Source organism: Protopterus annectens, chromosome 5.part0 (assembly GCF_019279795.1).
Source record: "Protopterus annectens isolate FY-2018-M chromosome 5.part0, PAN1.0, whole genome shotgun sequence".
Lineage (NCBI taxonomy): Eukaryota > Metazoa > Chordata > Ceratodontiformes > Protopteridae > Protopterus > Protopterus annectens.
Window position 1 is genome coordinate 260,899,976 of NC_056735.1, and position 20,251 is coordinate 260,920,226.

At 42.4% G+C, this 20,251-nt stretch overlaps 1 protein-coding gene across 3 annotated transcripts in view; it reads left to right on the plus strand.

Moving 5' to 3' along the window:
- Nucleotides 1–20,251, plus strand: part of NDUFV3 (NADH:ubiquinone oxidoreductase subunit V3) — a 270,469-nt gene that overhangs the window by 143,528 nt on the left and 106,690 nt on the right. For all 3 annotated transcript variants that reach the window (XM_044072231.1, XM_044072232.1, XM_044072233.1), the window contains exon 3: nt 17,308–18,441. In XM_044072231.1, the coding sequence (XP_043928166.1) occupies nt 17,308–18,441 (1,134 nt within the window). The remainder of the gene's footprint in view (nt 1–17,307; nt 18,442–20,251) is intronic.

Genomic DNA, 20,251 nt, shown 5'->3' on the forward strand with positions numbered 1-20,251 from the left:
TTACTTTGGATCTTAAAGAGGCATTCCTGCACGTCCCAATCAGACAATCGTGCAGAAGATACCTCAGATTTATAGCAGGCTCAATGCATTACCAGTTCTCTGCACTGCCCTTTGGCTTATCTACTGCGCCCAGGGTCTTCACAAAATGCCTGGCACCAGTAATTGCATTTTGCAGACAAAAAGGAATTCAAATATATCCCTACTTGGACGACTGCCTTATTCAAGCAGTGAGCAAGGACATTGTTCTAAAGCACCTGGCGTTTGTAAAAAGATTGCTAATTTGCCTAGGGTACACAGTAAATGAAAAGAAATCAAAACTAGTGCCCTCTCGAGATAATATTCCTGGGTGCAAGCTTAAATACAACTGCCCAGATGGCTTATCTCACGCCAGACAAACAAAAGCAACTGACGTATTACTTTCAGATGATGGCAACAAAGATCCAGCTCCCTGCAAGAAAAATTCTGCAGGCCCTGGGTTTCATGGCATCCTGCATTCTACTAATTCCATATGCAAAACTGCATATGAGGAAACTACAAATGGTATCTAAAAAGTGTTTGGACTCTGCATTGTCACAGCCTAGAGACAGTCATAACCTTGATTCCCTGCCTACAACAGGAGTTTCGATGGTGGTCCCAGGCCTGTCACCACAACAAAGGACAGCCTTTCACCTTGCCTACATCCAGGCAGACAATAACAACGGATGCATCGGATTATGCCTGGGGAGCACATATGGCAGGAAAATGTATTCAGGGCACGTGGCCCAAGGAACAAATGCATCTTCACATCAATCAAAAAGAGATGCTAGCTATACAGAATGCCCTGAAAGCCTTCAAGGACCTAATACATCCAGGACAACTATTCATAAAGACGGACAATACCACAGTTATGTGGTACATAAACAAGCAAGGGGGCACACATTCCTACCCCCTATGCAGACAAGCCATGACTTTGTGGAACACAGCACTGACCTACCAGGTACATCTGCAAGCACAATTGCTGCCAGGAACAAAAAATACACTGGCAGATGAACTAAGCAGAAATTTCATGGATCCTCACGAATGGAAGCTAAATCCACAAGTGTTCAACATGATAACAAGGAAATGGGGACGCCCAGACATAGATCTTTTTGCCTCCCCTCACAATTGCCAAATACATAAATTTTGCACAAGGACTTATCACTCTCAAGCATGGAAAGTGGATGCTCTATCGTTCAGCTGGAAAGGCCTGACCGTCTATTCCTTCCCTCCAATGCCTCTTCTCACCAAGGTGCTTCTAAAAGTCAGACAAGAAAGGCCAAAAATGATCCTGATTGCACCAGACTGGCCACGCCAGCACTGGTACCCAATCCTAAAGAGTTTGTCCCAAGGCCCACCTTGGCCTCTACCTCAAATCCCTCATTTTCTGACACAACAAAACAATCAGATTCTGCACAGTCAACTCAGAACCTTAAACCTGGCAGCATGGCAGATAATGTAGCCACTCAGACTGCACCTCTCTCTAAAGCTGTTATGGATGTTATTTTGGAAGCCAGGAGGCCCAGCACTAGGAAATCTTATGCAGAAAAATAGAAGGGATTCTGTGCTTGGAACCAGGCACAAGGGCTCGAACCACTTGTCCCTAATATACCTCAGATTTTGCAATACCTAACTGAGATGTTGGACAAAGGCCTATCTTTTTCATCCATTAAAATCCATGCCTCTGCCATTTCAGTGCATTACAATACGGATCCTCCTATTTTTTTCACATCCTCTACTATGGCAATACCTCAGAGGGGCAAAAAATATAAGACCCCCTAGGAGAGCACCAGTACCTACTTGGGACCTCAATTTTGTTTTAGAAAAACTAACACTGCCTCCATTTGAACCAGCCAGCACAGCTGATGTAAAATTCTTGTCATGGAAAACTGCTCTGCTCCTAGCAATAACTTCAGCAAGAAGAGTCAGGTATTGATGGTTGTGGAACCTTTCCTCATTTTTCATCAGGACAGGGTTTCTCTTAGGACAAACCCAACATTCATGCCAAAAGTGGTCTCCAATGTGGTCTTAAACCGAACCATTCATTTACCTACTTTCTACCTAAATCCACAGAATAAAGGGGAAAGACTTCTGCACGCTTTGGATATACACAGGCAGCTACGATTCTACTTGGACAAAACAAAAGCTTTCAGAAAAACTGAGCAACTGTTTGTAGCATATGCTGCAGGATCACAAGGAAAGCCTATTACAAAGCAGACAATCTCCAAATGGATAGGACACTGCATCTGCTTCTGTTATGCACAACATGGCAAATCTGTGCCTAAGGGCATTAGGCCTCATTCTGCCAGAAGCAGCAGCCACTTCAGCAGCTTTCCTCAGAGGCGTACCAACCAAAGACATATTAGAAGCTATAACCTGGAGCTCAGTGCACACTTTCACCAAGCACTACCACTTAACTCTCTACTCCAAATCCAGAGCAGGATTTGCCACTGCAGTTCTGCAGGGCTTGTTAGCCTCGCCAAATCCAGTTTAGACCCAGCCACCCAACCTCAGCTTTGGGATTCTACCCAAGTGTAATTGACTGCAACAGTGAAACACGATGAAATAGTACAGTTGTGTACCTACCATAAATGTAGATGTTCGAGTGTATTCACTGTTGCAGTCCAGGTTACCCACCCACCACCCCCCTTTTCTTTGCTGGGACTTTTCTGTACTTCTCAACTCTATACAACCTATGTGGTGTATTTGCTTGTAGATGAAGGAAATGTTTATAGTAATATATGCATGTTTTTTTGGCATATTTTTATCTTTTCAGCCTTCCTATCTGGGGGCACCTGACATCTGGGGCAAGAAAAACTGAAGAAAATGGTGTCGGTTGCATCTTTTATACCCCAGGCGCACTGACGTCAGGGAAGAGGCGATAGCAACTGACGCCGGACCAAGACTTTGGAACTCGGGCCGACTGCGAGTCGCCTGCCAGCAGGATAACCCAAGTGTAATGACTGTAACAGTGCATACACTCTCTACATTTATGGTAGGTACACAACTGTACTTTGTGGTACATAAACAAGCAGGGGGGAACCCACTCGTACCCTCTCTGCAGACTAGCCATGGCTCTGTGGAACAGAGCCTTGAGCTACCAAGTACACCTGCAAGCTCAATTCCTGCCAGGCATACTAAATTCACTGGCAGATGACTTGAGCAGAAATCTCATGGGCCCACATGAATGGAAACTAGAAGCCAAAATATTCAACCTCTTGAGGAACAAATGGAGGACTCCAGAGATAGACCTGTTTGCCTCCCCTCAGAACTACCAATTGAACAAATCCTGCACAAGAACTCCCCACAAGCTTGGAAAGTGGATGCCCTGTCCTTTACCTGGGAAAGCCTCTCAGTTTATTCCTTTCCCCCTCTGCCTCTCCTCTCGAAGGTTCTACTAAAGATCAAACAGGACAAGCCAAGGACAATACTGGTTGCACCAGACTGGCCACGCAAGCACTGGTACCCCCTCTTGCGCAGTATGGTACTGCTACAACCATGGCACCTGCCTCAGACCCCTTCCCTACTGTCCCAGCAGGTCGGCCAGATTCTGCACCCTCAGCTTCAAACCCTGAACCTTGCAGCCTGGCTCATTCCTTGAGCTCTCCCGTAGCATCCCTCAGTAAGCAGATACTGGATGTCATTCTGGAGGCAAGGAGGCCTAGTACTAGAAAATCCTATACTGAAAAGTGGAAAAGATGCTGTTCCTGGAGCCTGGCTCAGGGGATGGGCACAATGGTGCCCAGCTTACCTCAGATTCTACAGTACTTAACAGAAATGCTCCACAGGGGCTTATCCTTCTCGAAAATTAAAATTCCTACCTCTGCCATTTCAGCACATTATAATACAGAGCCACCCCTTTTCTCTCACCCCTTGCCAAAGGAATTCCTTAGAGGGGCCAAAAATGTAAGACCCCCCCAGGAGAGCTCCCACTCTAGCCTGGGACCTTTACTTTGTATTGGAAAAGCTCACTCTTCCCCCCCTTTGAACCAGTGGCTACAGCTGAGTTGAAATTCCTTTCTTGGAAAACAGCCTTCCTTCTAGCCATCACTTCAGCAAGAAGAGTGTCTGGATTACAGGCCCTCATGGCAGTGGAACCCTTCATTATCTTCCATGCGGACAGGGTTTCCCTCAGGACTAACCCTTCCTTTATGCCCAAGGTGGTGTCTTCTGTGGCCCTAAATCAGTCCATTCATTTGTCTACTTTTTTTTCCCTAATCCACAAAACAAAGGGGAACGAATACTGCACTCTCTGAACATGCACAGACAACTTTGATTCTATTTGGACAGGACTAAGTCTACCAGAAAGTCTGAGCAGCTGCTAGTTAACTTTGCTGCAGGGGCAGAGGGGAAGGCCGTTTCAAAGCAAACCATTTCCAAATGGATAGCCCATTGCATTAATTTGTGCTACAAGCACCATGGAAAACCTACCCCACAGGGAATAAGATCACATTCCACCAGGGCTGCATCTGCCACTGCGGCATTTCTCAGAGGGTCCCTACCAGGGACATCCTAGAAGCTGCTACCTGGCATTCTGTACATACCTTCACCAAGCATTACCACTTGCCTTTCTTTTCTAAGTCCAGAGCTGGATTTGCCACTGCAGTCTTGCAGGGATTAATAGCTGGCAAAATGCTCTTAAACTTCCTCCTCCCTTCCTTAGCTTTGGGAATCAACCCAAATGTGATGACTGCAACAGTGAAACACGAAAAACATAGTACAGTTGTGTACACTTACCATAAATGTAGATGTTAGAGTGTATTCACCGTTGCAGTCCTGGTTACCCTCCTTCCAGCCCCCTGACTTCTCTTGGCTCTGCCTCTCCTTATGGTTGATATGTTTATTTTTTCTTGTGCATTTGCTTTTTGATGGGGTTTTGCCATACCATTTAATTGCTTCCTATTATGGGGGCACCTGACATCTGGGGCAAGAAAAACTGATGTAATGGCATCAGCTGCATGTTTTATACCCCTGATGACCTGACGTCAAGGAAGAAGTAACAGCATCCAACGCAGAAATCTGAAGACTCTGGTGTTCAGGCCAGCTGAGGGCTACCTGCAGGCAGATAACCCAAATGTGATGACTGCAACAGTGAATACACTTGAACATCTACATTTATGGTAAGTGTACACAACTGTGCTTCATTTACCTTTGCAGTAGGCTATAGTCTGTCAGATGGCACACTTCCTGCTCCCCCTTTCTACCTGTCCAGACTGGAGTCCCCCAAGGCTCTATTCTAGTACTCCTCCTATTCAATGTCTTTACTAATAATCTTCACACATCTGCAGCCACTACTGTCTCATACAGTACACTGACTACTGTACTCTCATTTCCTTCTCTGACATCTCTCACCTTCACTGTCTTACACAAAACTCTTTCCTTTCTATTGAAAGATGGCTTACCAACAGCCAACTCATCTTAAACATAAAAAAATCAAACTCCTCCTTTTCCTACCAAGATCACTATCCAATCACAAAACCACCTTCACCATCTCTTCACTCGACAACACCATCATCATAGTAGAATCTCACACCAAGTTCCTTAGCACCATCATAATGATCAATTAAAATTCAACCTTCACATGCAACAGTGTATTAAAAAGACACACCAAAAACTGGGACTACTATACAGGAACAAAATAATCCTCACACCTGATTCCAAACGTTCTCTGGCACAGGCTGCCCTCCCTACTTTATGCTGCTCCAATCTTTACAAATTTACAAAGCACTTTAATCACTAAGCTTGAACAAACTTAGAATAAAATTGCTAGATTTGCCTCTAACCTACCTCATAACTGTCATCACTGCCTTGCTGTAAAGAAACTACAATGGCTTGAATTCCCCAAATATCTGCAACAGTCACAGATACACACCACACATTCCATACTTAATAAACCTACTGCCTGCCCCTCTGTCTCCTCTCTAGTGGATATCCTACTATAATCAGGTCGTCCACTCTGTGGCTCTGACCAGCATCTCCTTGATATTTACAAACCCAACAAAAACATTGGTGAACTCTTGTACAAATACTTAGTGTCACAGGCCTGGAACTAACTTCCCTCTAACTTAAGAAATATATCACACACATTAATAGTTTCAAAAAAAGAACTAAAAAAACTTCCTTTCTAATTCATGGTCCTGCCCCTGCCATAATCCTACATAAACCCCCCCTCCTTTGTCTATCACCCATGCAATTTCTTTTTCTTTTTTTTTACAGCTCTAGTTTCACATGACTCTGTTTCACTCTAATTGAAGTCATAACAAACTTTAGAACATCTGTAGTTCATCTGTCGCTACAGCCTATGTAAACATCTGTACTTATAATGTTACATAACCTGTAACACCATCTTTATGTAATTTATGTATCTAGTTTTCACTGTAACATTTGTTCATAGCTTTTTGTTCCCAGCTATCGATGTTATCTGCCTTTTGTTAACTATTTCTGTTCTGCTCTATGTGGTCACCCTTTTTATTATTCTATTGTTAATCTTAAACGTACGTTCAGAATTATTTGTATTTTATTGTATTGGAGCTTTTCTCCTTGGGTCTCCACTCATCACACGCTTCCTTAACTAAGTACTTGAGGAACTTTTTAGCATGAAAAATTACAGATTTGCCAATCAGATTAATTAAATCCTGGTGTGTAAATTCATAGGGTTTAGCATTTTACCTAAGGCCATAATCACACAGAGTAAAGATCTTGTTTAGAGCATTGTATATAGTTCCACTGGCTTTCAAAGTGAAAGAGGTAGTTAGGTTTGTCAAAATGATATATGAAATGGGAAGAGTGATAAGCCTTGGTCTTTTCACACTACAATAAAAAAGGAGTGTAAGGAAAAAAGGTAGATTATAATTTAGGGAGAATAGAAGTAGAAATGGACTTGATTTACAAATTTTACTGAGTTTATTTTCATAAAAAGTGGTTGAACCATGGAGTGTTTTAACTTTATTAGTGGACACTGGCTTTGAAGAAAATTACTTGGTAAATGGAGCAAGTACTGAAGTGGGAATGGGAATGTTGCTGGCCTAATAGGCATTGAAGGAATTAAAAAAAATCCAATATTTGTTTTGGTGATTTATGTAGTCATGTATGCTTGGGTAACACAAATAATCGGGGTAGTAGTTTGATATGGGGATGTGGTAGGCCAGCATGGGCTAGAAGTACGTGTGAGTTTTCTACCTCTTAGAAATCAAAGGAATTCATTTTTATGGGAGAAATGTCAGGGTTTGTGTCTTTTGGAGGGGACCTGATGTGATGGAAGAAAGGGACCAAAGAGTTATCCTCCTAAGACTGAACCAGTTGGTACTGCATAAAGGGGTTGTGGTCAAGACCAACAGGGTAATGGGTTATATTGCTAGGGCCCTGTGGATGTGAGGAATGTTAAGGCAAGTGTTTAAGAATGCTAGTGATTTTTTTGTTCAGTTGTAGCTGCTGTATCTCTTAATGTCCAGAGAAGATTTATTATGATGACTTGAAAAAGGACTTTGGAAGTATTCAAAAGATATGCATATTAAGACTTATTGAAGGAAAGATGTGATGTGTGTGAGCACGCAGAGTTTATTAGAAAACAAGTAGTTGCAGTGCAACTGAGAAGGTATTGTAGAGAGAGAGAGAAGCATTTCAGTGCCATTTGGAAAGATGAGCTTATGTGACTGACTCGGTAATTATTCATACTTTATTAAAGCCAGCAGCTCAGCAGAGCATATAAAAAAAAAGTCAGGGACTCAGTAGGGCATGATGTATGAAGAGGCTCATAGAGGCATTGGGGGCAACTCGGTAGGAACTTGCAGTTAAAGCATTGCACATTCTAGGTCTCTTGGTCAACGTTTGTCAGCATACTTTACATTTTGTTTGTCTTATAATAAAAACAAAATCACTGTAAATAAAGGTTGTATATGCTTAGTCTGCTTTATTGTTCTTTTCATAAAGTTCTATAGCAATAACTGAATAAATAGAGAGTATATAAATGCTACTAACACAAAATAAATAAGATAATGATTTTAGTGATACATCAGGGCCGGCAACTCGGCACGTAAAAATCTACTGCCAGTCATTAGCGGACCGGAGTTCCGCTGTGGCAACCCCTAACCGGGAAAAGCTGAAAGACACAACAACAAAATTAAGTAAACTAATGTAGTCATTTAATCTGTTCCCCTCAGACCATCATATGCTATATCAAAATATAAATTTTAAATGCCTTCTTGAAAGTAGCCAGCAAAGGGCACTCCCTCAGCCACCACTGTAACAAATTCTATATGTGAGGTGCCTGATAAGAAAACAAATTAAATCTAGATGTTACAAGATGCTCCTGTGGAATTGCCACTAGACCTTTAGAGGGAGATTGCAAAACCCAGGCCTGGCAACTAAGGCACAGTAAGTGCCTTCAGATAGGAGAGACCCAGGTCATGAATGGACACGTAAAGTAACACTAAGACTTTATAGATGACCTTGTACAGTAAACACTCAGTTAACCAGAACTCAAGCAATCAGAAAAAAAAAAAATGAAGAAATACAGTACAATTTTCATGTGTTGTACTTTCTGCATTCATACACACACAGAAACATACCTTACATTTTTAGAGTTTTAAAAAGGAAGATAGGAGTAAATTTCCTCTCTCTCCAACCTAAGTCAAACCAAACAAATAGTATACGGTACAGTATTAGCCTATTTTTAATAGTAACACTCACACAACCAGAAACTACAGTTATCTGACATCTATCAATCCCTGTGGATGCCGGTTAACTGAGTTTACTCTAATGCACACTAAGTCGGTGCAGGCTATAAAGAAGAGATGTAATATGCTGATACCAACACAAGTAGCCTAGAAGCCAAGTTCTGCACTGTTTGTAAAAATTTTTAATGTTCTTCGTGTTTCACTGTTGCAGTCATCGCATTTGGGTTATCCCTGCCAGGGTAGCCCTTGGCCGGCCCGAATACCAGAGGCTTAGTATTTCTGCGTCAGTTGCTGTCGCTTCAGGACTGACGTCAGGTCGTCAGTAGTATAAAGTAAGGCAGCCAGTGCCATTACATCAGTCTTTCTTGCCAAGGAGCCCGAAGCTAGATATTTTCGCTCGGTCTTCGAATTCCGATATGTCTTTGGTAAGCCATCCAACAGCAGATCTTCCAAAAAAGCACAAGGATAAAGACAGAGACAGACCGCACAGGTCCAAACCTACCGACGACGCTTCTGTTAAGCTAGTCATCATTTGCGGTCCTCAGTGAGGCACTTTCGCAGCCCCTGATGCCTGCTTCTGTGGATTCGCAGGCCGCTACCAAGACCCTTTCGGAGTTCGGTATGCCGCAAAACTCTTCTTCGACTAGGGATCCTGTGGTTGTCTCTACCTTGGATGGGTCCGAGCCGCTGAGCAGGCACTGTCCTCTGAGGAAGTACTTTGCACAACCGATTCTCAACACAAACTGATGACTTCTTTCGTGTCTACCGTTCTTTTGAAAACTACAGAGTTTCTAAGGCCCAGGGTACATACCACGCCCAAGAAACCAATGACCCAATCTCAGACACCTGCTTCCTTGCCTTAGTCTCAAATGCTTAAAATGACGGAAGGCCTTATAATGCTGATCAGGGGAAGCCAAGCTACCCCTTCCAAAAGAAAGAGATACATCCCCAGTAGTGTTATCTGAACAGGAGTCTGATGACTCTGATGCATCTGAATATGAAGACATGTAACCCCTCTCTGCTTATGAGGATTCTGATGCAGAGGAATCCATTCCTTCAGCCTCTCCACCTGAGGACTTTTCCATTGGGGAAACCCTTCATACTTTAAGGGAGCATTTCCAATGGGAATGTCAGGACTACCCTCAGTCTAAAAAGAGACTCAGAGAATTCTTAGATCTTCCACAGCATAGACCCCTGGCCATTCCCTGTCCTGGATATTGTGGATGATGTTTTCATGGAATCTAGTTTGACTCCTGACACCCTCCCTCCTGCACCCAGAAAACCTGACAGATATTACAGAATCCCTGACTCGCACAAATTTATTTTCAAAAATCCTACTGCTGACCCCGAGGTTATTTCTCAAGGCCCTAAAGGAATTAAAGCAACTTCTGCTAAGAATCCCACCCCTCAGATAGGGATTCCCGAGCACTAGACAGATGGGGTTAAAAAAGTATACACCTCTGCTACTCTTGCTATTAGAGAACTAAGTTGTCAGTTCCATATGCTAAAAGTTCAGCAACATACCATGAAACTCCTCAAACAAAAAAATATCATCCTTTCCTGCTTGTGCAGAAAATAGAGTTACAAGAGTTGATGCATTCTGCAAGTCAAGTAACTAACCACACCTTAGACTGTGGTTTTGATGCCCTAGAAGCTTCTTGCAGGGCAGCAGTCACCGGTTCTGTCCTTAGAAGGCATGCTTGGTTTAAGGAACAGCCCTTGCCAGACCATGTCAAATCTAAATTAATGGATGCACCAAGGCAGAGGAGGTCTTAAAAAAAACGAAAGAAAAAGATAAATCTATGCAGACAGTTAAGGATTTCCTACATATCCAGCCACCCAGGTTCAGTAGGCATTGCCCCTCCAAGCACTGGTCCTTTCCTGCCCCCTCCAGGTCAGCTCAGCCCACAGGGAATGCAGAGATGAAAGCAATGGAGTTCCTCCACTTCAAAACCAGGGAGTGCAAAGCCACCCCCTTGTGGTAAAAACTTATAATGACTCTTCAACCCCTCCCTCTGCCGACCTGCACTTCCATGCAAGCACGTGGGCACCATTACCAACGACCGCTGGTTCCTCAACATATTGGCCAGGGATACAGATTTTCTTTCCACACTCTTCCAACCCCAAAAGGGTTCCCAGATCTTCCTCCAAACTAGTGGGCAGAGGCGAAAAAGCAAGTCCTTTCCCTGCTTTCTGTGAGGTTAATAGAGCACGTTCCTGCAGAACAGATAGGCCATGGTTTCTACTCCAGACTTTTCCTGGTACCCAGAAAAGAGGGCACCTGGTGCCCTAGCCTCGATCTATCCATTCTAAACACTTTCCTGGTGACACCAAAATTCAAAATGCTCACCCTCCAGCAACTACTACTTATGCTTTCCAAGAATGCATGGCTAGCCACCCTAGACCTAAAAGAGGCATACCTCCACATTCCTATTAGGGAATCCTGCAGGAAATATCTATGTTTCAGGGCAGGATCTCTGCACTGTCAATTCTCTGCACTTCCCTTTGGCTTATCTACTGCTCCCAGAGTTTTCACTAAATGTGTGGCTCCCGCCATTGCCTTTTTCAGACAAAGAAATATACAAATTTACCCCTACTTAGACGACTGCCTAATTCAGGCAGACAGTCAGGAAAAGCTGCTCAAGCACCTGGTCATTGTAAAGTCCCTACTGACCTCCCTAGGGTACACTATCAACAAAAAGAAATCCAAACTAGTACCCACGCAAACGATTGTATTCCTGGGAGCAAGCCTGGACACAGCATCCCAGATCGCACTCCTTACACCAGAAAAGCAAACTTGCCTGACAGCCTGCTTCTCTCAACTAGCCACCAGACCCTAGTTATCCTTAAGGAAAATCCTGAAAGCTCTGGGGTTCATGGCATCTTGCATTCTACTCATTCCATATGCTAGACAACAAGGAGCTACCTTTCTCACCACCCCCCACCGCCATGACCCTCTCCACAGACACATCGGACTATGCCTGGGGTGCACACCTGGACGACAGGTGCATACAGGGCCAATGAAGCCCACAGCAAAATACATCTGCACATCAACCAAAAAGAGATGTTAGCTTTCCAGCACGCATTGACAGCTTCCAGGTCCCTTTTCTCCCCAGGGGCTCTCCTTATCAAAACAGACAACACCATTGTGATGTGGTATATTAACAAGCAGGGAGGGACTCACTCCTACCCTCTATGCAGGTTCGCCATGACCCTTTGGCACAGAGCCTCAGCCGTGCAACTACACCTGTTAGGACAATTCCTGCCAGGCTGTCTAAACTCTCTGACAGACAACTTAAGCAGAAATCTTCTGGACCCACACGAGAGGCAGCTAGACCAAAGAACCTTCACCCTAATAATTCAGAAATGGGGCACCCCAAAGGTTGACCTCTTTGCTTCCCACTCCAATCATCAGCTCAGCAAGTTCTGCACCAGGGAGCCTCACTGCAGGGCCTGGAAAGTGGATGCCCTATCCTTCCCCTGGGTCAACCTCTCGGTCTGTGCAATTCCCCCACCATCTCTCATACCCAGGATACTGCTCAAAATAAGGGAGGAAAAACCAAGAACAATTCTGATTGCTCTAGACTGGCCTCGCCAGCACTGGTACCCACTGCTGCGCAGCCTGTCCCCACTGCCACCATGGCATCTCCCTCAGACCCCAACCCTCCTGACCCAGAGGGAAAGAGAATTCATGCATCCCCAATTGCAGACCCTCAATTTGGCAGCCTGGCTTATTCTCAATTTGGCAGCCTGGCTTATTCCCTGACCACCCCTCAAACTGCCAGCCTCAGTAAACAGGTTCTAGATGTTATACGTGAGGCTAGACGCCCTAGAACCAGAAAGTCTTATGCTGACAAATGGAAAAGGTTCTGCATCTGGATTCAGACTAAGGGAGCCAATACGGTACAGCCCTCCCTACCTCTCATCCTGGATTACCTAGCTGACCTGTTACACAGTGGTCTCTCCTTTTCCTCTATTAAAATTCATACCTCTGCTATCTCTGCTCATTTCAACACTGAGCACCCACTTTTCTCACACCCTCTGATCAAACAGTTCCTAAGAGGGGCTAGCAACTTCAGGCCACCAAGAAGAGCACCCACCCCAGCTTGGGACCTAAACTTTGTGTTGGAAAAGCTCACCTTGCCCTCCTTTGAACCGGCATCTTTAGCAGAGTTAAAGGTTCTGACCATCACTTCAGCCAGAAGAGTATCCGAGCTATAAGCACTCATGGCTGTAGAGCCCTTCATCATCTTCCATGTTGACAGGGTGTCCCTCAGGACGTAACCCATCTTTCATGCCCAGAGTGGTGTCCAGTGTGGCTCTCAACCAATCCATTCATTTGCCCACCTTTTTCCCTAACCCACAAAACAAGGGGAAAAGGATCCTGTACTCTCTAGATATGCACAGACAGCTCAGATTCTATCTAGACAGGACTAAATAATTCAGAAAGACTGATCAATTGCTAGTCAGCTTTGCTGCAGGGGCAGAGGGCAAAGCCATATCCACACAAACCATTTCAAATTGGATAGCACACTGCATCCATTTCTGTTACAAACAACACAGGAAACCTCCCCCTAAGGGGGTCACGACTCACTCTACCAGAGCAGCCTCCACCTCTGCAGCTTTCCTCAGAGTCCCCACCAGGGACAACCTGGAGGCTGCCACATGGATATCTGTTCACACCTTCACCAAGCATTGCCACCTGCCTATCTTCTCCAAATCCAGGGCAGGCTTTGCCACTGCAGTCTTGCAGGGCATCATAGCCAGCCCCTAGTCTCCTTGACTGCCTCCACCCTTTTCCTCAGCTTTGGGAATCAACCCAAATGTGATGACTGCAACAGTGAAACACAAAGAGCATAGTACAGTTGTGTACACTTACCATAAATGTAGATGTTTGTGTGTATTCACTGTTGCAGTCCTGGTTTCCCTCCCTCCACCCCCCTTTTCTTCTCTCTCTGTCCTTACAAGAAACTTTTTGGTATTTACTTTCTACTGGTGGGGTTCTTCCACCATATCCTGGCTCCCACTTGGGGCCTCTTGACGGTTAGGGCAAGAAAAATTGATGTAATGGCGTTGGCTACCTTACTTTGTACTACTGACGACCTGACGTCAGTCCTGAAGCGACAGCAACCAACGTAGAAATACTAAGCCTCTGGTGTTCGAGCCAGCTGAGGGCTACCCAGACAGGGATAACCCAAATGTGATGACTGCAACAGTGAATACACTTGAACATCTACATTTAGTGTCAGTGTACACAATTGTACTTTTGCTTTAATGAATCTTCTGTTTAGAATCTGTTTTTCTGTTTTAATTTTATAAGTAGATTAAAAAATGCAGTGGAATTACAGCATTGCCCAACACTTACACTTAAATGTAAATCTGTATATCTAAGCTGCTGTTAGTACAGTATGAATTAACAGTTTGTTGTCAGAATGATAGGTAAACACTGACTATGTCGTAGATCTGTTAAGACTAATATGACTCTGTTGCCGGCATGTGTCTAAATAATTTCTTAGAAGACTCTTTGGTTTGGTGACTTTTTGTGTATAGCACGATGGTAAGCTGCTGTTTTGTATGAGCCTGGTTAATAGTTTTGTCCTCCTCTACAGCATTTGTCTACTGTTGGTTGCAGTTTCCCCTCTTTGCCATTTATTTTTCTATATGTCAGAATCTGTTTTCCTCTGATTGCCATGTACACACCTAAAGCCACAAAACAATAAGAAGCAGAGTCCAAGCAGACCGTTATATTAATTTATTGTAAAACAAGCATTGGCGCTTTCGGGTATAAACCCTTCTTCAGACGATAAAAACTGCTACAAATAAAAAACGTTAAATAACAATAAAATATCAATTAAATTAAAAAACAACCAATCATAAGCATTGTTTAACCCGCCTCTTTTTTAAGGCTGGTTTTAAAGGGATAGAGCTGTTTTTCCCAGGATGACTGTCAGCCGCCAGTTCTATAATCCATTGCACTTCAGTGCATTCTGTTATATTCACGACATCACCCCCTCTTTTATTCATCCTAATTATATGCAATACCATAAAGGAGAAAGTATGATCAGGAAAATGTGCAACATGCTGGTACAAAGCATTATGTTCATCCTTTAGTCTAATAGAGGATAGATGGTTTAAAATTCTAGTCTTAAACTTGCAATTGGTCTTGCCCACATAAACTGGGATAAGACCTACATAGTGCCAAATAAATCAAATTTTCATTATGGCAATCTGCATAGAATTCAAAAGTATACCTTCTATTAGTAATGGGATGTATAAAGTAATTTTGACTATTTATAAATGCACAAGCTTTACAATGCATTCATGGAAAGGTTCTTAGTCTGTTTGAGGCCAACATATTTTTCTTTCTAAATGTCATGTCTGCTTCACGGCAAAGTAAATCTTTTAAATTACTGTTCCATTTAAACGTAAAACTAGGTTCAGCATTCAATTTGTCCCTCATCACTCCTACGGATCTTCCACCTTTGCCTAATATCACATATGCCATATATGTTATTACTGTACCTGAGCATTATCCTAGACCTATTATCATTTTTAGGACATCTCTTTGATGTATTTGATGCTGATCCTCGATTATGTGAGAACCAAGGCTTAGACCTACCATTCCTGTTATGTAAAACTACGTATTTCCCCTTAGCTATCAATTCTTGGGAATAACCCCTATTAGCCAAATGCCCATGTAACGCATCCAGCTCTTTCATAAAAGTACCCAAATCTGTGCCTAATCGTGATAGTCTATGCCCTTGTCCCATTACTATATTCTCGAATGTATGCCTAGGATGTGCATGCTCTGGGAGTCCAGGTAGTGATTCCTCCAACATGCCTTTCTATGTAAGGTTGTATCCAATTTCCCCGTGAGATTCTTTGTCAGAGTAATATCTAAAAAATCTGTAGTATTTTCACTAAGGGTAGTTATAAATCTTAAGAAGCTAGTAGTACTTTCCATGTAATGTGCAAAGCATGTTAATTTTTCAGCTTCTTGCCCCCACAGCAAAAAAAATCGTCACCAAATCTCACATAATAAATCAAAGCTTCCTTCCATTGATGGTTATGACCAAATATTGTTTGTTCCTGCCAAAAAGCTAATACTAAATTAGCGTAGGAGTTTGCACAGGGTGTACCCATGACTACACCCTGTTTTTGCCTATAATGTAGCCCATTGCATAAGAAAATTTTGTTTTCAAATACCAGCTTCAACGCTTCCAATATTAAAGTATTAGTATTGTCATCATAGATCTTCTTCCAGTATAAAACTTCTTTAATGGCATTCAAGCCATATTCATTGCTGATGACCATGAACAAGTTATTAACGTCTAAACTCACCAATAGAATCTTACTTAAATCTAGATCCTGACGGACCTCATACAAATTATTTAAAAACTGACCTGAATCCCTTAAAGTTCTAGGAAACAATGGTACTAACGCTTTCAACTTATTTTCCACCCATATGGATATATGTTCAGTTATCCATCCCCTGCCTGAAACTGTAGGCCTCATAGGGGGAGGTAAAATATTCTTTTGCATTTTGGGCAAAGCTTTAAATAGGGGAATCACTGGATGCTCTATATAGAAAAAAATATGCAAACCATCTACTAAGAGTCCTGCTTGTTTCAAAAATGAAAGGCCAGTTCTGACTGTGCTGATAATACGTCTAACCATTATAGGGAAAATAACTACCCAAAAGTGCTAATGTTTGTTTTACAATAAATCATTATAACGGTCTGCTTGGACTCTGCTTCTTATTGTTTTGTGGATATTTCGGATTGTCGTTGCGGGAAGTGAGAGTTTTTTTAGTTTGTTTACACACCTAAAGCCAATACAACTACACTGCAATTGCTGCCACCATCACCAGTGCCAAAATGGTTTCGTGATCAGACAGTCTGAATGATTTTTCTTGTTGCTTATAGTTTGTGCATGGCTAGTCACACAGTCCATTGATATTGGCAGGTGTCCTGGTAAGGCAGGATAGAGACGTTCTGTCTAATATCTTAATTGCTGTACTCAACTTTCCATTTTTGTGACCGAAGCTTTCACAGTAGTCTGGGGAATGTAGTTAACAGTTGTCTTGGAATACAGTTGTTTAGCAAGTGGTGTGGTTTAGATTCTTGCTTGCTTGCTTGTTAGATAGAGACAGAAGAGTAGTGACTCAGAAGATTTGCTGTCTAAAGAACACATTCGTAGTGAGCCATTATCTATCTTCTCTGTGTGCAGTACATGTGTAGTTGGAAAAAAGTTTATTGCAGGTGTTGTGCACGAGTAAGAGAGACTGTGATGGTGATTTATGTTTGCTTGCTTTTATATACATTTTGTTTTAATTCTGTGGATGGCTAAGGTCCACTAAGATTACAAGCTCTTTCTCGGAAAGAGCGAGAGAACACAAACAAGCATGTTAAGTGACTTGCAGATTCTTCAGTATGCAGGTGGTAGACTGTGCTATTCATATCCAGTGCTTTTGTTTTTACAACCCTGTCTTTTATCCAGCACTGCTTGATTGTCTCCTTTTAAACCTGTTTTGTAGTTGATTTTAATTTTAAAAAGTACTAAGGTATGTATGTTTTCCATATTAAGTGATACTATTCCTTTTTATGCCATTTCCTAGATGTAGTGGCCCCCGTGGAGAGGGCAAGGCTTCAGGCAAGCAAAAAAGAAGTTGAGGTTCCTAAAAAGTCATCAGTTCCTCATCCTTCAGCTTCAACCACAGGTGAGGCCATAGCTAGTACAAATCCTGATGAAGCCTTAACAATTACAGATGAAGAAAGAGGGAAGTTTTTGTCAAAGAAGACCTCGGTTGAATTCCTTCACAGAGTGCCTAGTTTGTCAGTACCATTAAATGAGAAGCTACAGGGACCAGTGTATAGCCCTGAAGAAAGGGTTAAGCTGCTTGCCTTTAAATCCTTTGTTGATTTCCCAAAGCATGAGCCCTGGTCGCTGCTTATAGCTGGAACAGCTGTGACAAAAGAACAAGACCATAAGGTTGTTGCATCAGGTATAGGTGTTTCTTCTAGTGGCATTCCTGCTAAAGATGAAGACAGGAGATATGTAAATGAAGGAGAGTCTTCCTCTAGTTCAGACTCTGATTCCAGTTCAGATTCTGATTCGGACTACGAAGGGACTGTAGTAGATATTTCTATTAAGACCAAAGTTGAATTCCCAACACGAGAGTTCCTTTCTGTAAAGCAAAGCAGTTTGAGCAATCAAGTGCTAAAGCAGCCTCTTGTTGAAGAGCCATTAACAAAAGGGAAGGATGCACCAACCCATGAAATGCCACAGAAGTTGGGGGACAAGTTCTCTAGATCCAGTAGGCAGAGGGAGTCCTATGAAACTACTATTCTTGCAGATGAAAAGGAAGTTGTTAGAAAGTTGTCTGCAGTTTCACGCAAAAATGAAATGCAGAATGACCATGGAGCCTTTGACCTACAGATAAAAGAAAGGGATGAAGTAAGCAGAACAAGTCGAGGGACCACTTATAAAAAGACTGATAAACCATTATTTGAACAAATCTCTCAGTCACAGGCTAAATCCCAGCACCTAGATGATGCTGGTCCAGAACCCAAGCAGACATTGTCTACACAGGAACAGTCTGTAACACAAGAAGCACTCAAGAGTGTGGAAGGCACCTTAACTCAAGCAGTGGAAAAATGTGATGAAGATGAAGTATCCCCCATAAAAGCTGATGTGGAGGGGAGTATTTCAGAAGAAATAGTACAGCCTCCAGCAGATGGCGCTCCACAGGGTATTTTTAGAGTTTTGCTTACCTATTATGGTGAAAGGTGTTGGTATGCAGGATTGTAAGATAATGTTGGTCTTTAACTCTGTTGCAGTAGTTTTGTTACATCGTCATGGATTTGAATCTAAATGTGAAAGACATAAAAAACGTTTATTGTGATAGCTAAGCAGTTATTCATACCTGTTGTTGGATTAATGCCCAGCTGAAGAACATTGATCCTGAGGTGATATGCACTGGAATTTGTTTTAAATTAGAAGTGCAAAATGTGTCTAGTAGCATGGTTAAAAGTTGGACCTTGCTAATCACAAGTCTCACTGGAATGCTTCATACCTCTGAAAATGCAGTAGAACTCAATTTCTAACTCCTTAATGCCTCTTTAGAGAAGGAACTTGGACAAAGAATAAGAAATGTAACCTGGGTGTATTTCTATGGAGAAGGGTGCACTTTGCCAACAGGCTTTTGATCTTTTTGTGCTTTTAGATTCCATTTAATCTTTGCATGATTTAAAAAATTGCTTATAGCATGCTGCTACTTGGACCACTGCTTTGTCCTTCCAACTTTCATCTTATTTTAGAGGATTCCTGAAGTAAGTCGTAGGCAGTGTACTTGACGTTGCTGTACTAAATAACCATGAACACCTCCGTAACTCACAAGGACCCAGTAACTTTAAAATAAATTTTATTAAATGTTAAGTGCTTTCGTTCCAACAATTTCTGTAGCAGAACTTCATCAGAATAATTCAAACAACATTTCAAAACCTTTAAATACTATATATAATATATAATATCTTAATAACAAGTTTTAGGTTTTTTAGTTATTAGTTGTTATTGTGTGAGTTAATTGGTTGATTATTGTCACGTGATCATGGAAAGTGTAAAAGTTTTTAAGTGTTTGAATTGTACTGATGGAGGTGTTTGTGGTTATTTAGTTTGCATTGGCTGTCCTTGGTTTCACTTCAAGTTATGTTGCACCAGACTACATATTTCAGCACATATTCGTAAGAACCCTGTCCTTTTTCAGATAAGTTAGCATACCCTACCCTAGGGCTAAGGAGCATATTCATTAGTGCAAAACACTATTCCTACCTAGTAGTTGTACTTTCAGGATCTTCCTTTTGCAGTTCTCTCAGGATTTGCCCTCCTTTTGATGTCAGAAGAAAAGAGTAGGGATAAAACTTCCATCAGCATACGATAATGCACCCTGTTGAAGTACCAGCACTGGCTGGCTGTGCATGTTCTGCCTTTCTTTATACAGTGTTCTTAACTGGCATAGCCACCAGATGAAATCCAAGACCTTCTTGGCTGGTCAGCATCTCACAAAGATGGAATCTAGGGAATGGCAGAGGAAAAGAACAGTAGCATTAAAAAAGGTCACCAGTTTTTAGACACCTAGCATGAGGCAAGACCTTTGGAGTAAATTCTGACGATTTTGAAGCTGATGTTGTCCACTTTTTGATTTTGGGAGCATTAGAAGGGCTGTTTTAGGGATATGAGAACAGTTCTTATCCCCCACACACACACAGACCTGATTCTGTTCCCCAGTTTCCCAAGCACTTTTTGAGCTGTGGTGTTACAAATGGGAGTCCTAGATGGATGATTTCATATCATGTGAGTGCTTCCCTTCCCAAGCTGTGCATCATACTAATCTTTTCTGCTTATAGCTAACATTATGAAACTGTTAAAATGCTAGCAGTTTCCAAAGTGAATTTTTACATTGGCAGGTGAATTTTCACAGGGGCTTAGTGGCAAAATCTCTGCCATATTGCTCTAGTTAGGACTTCAGCCCCGGGCTTTTGTCACTGTCCTTCTGGAGCTTT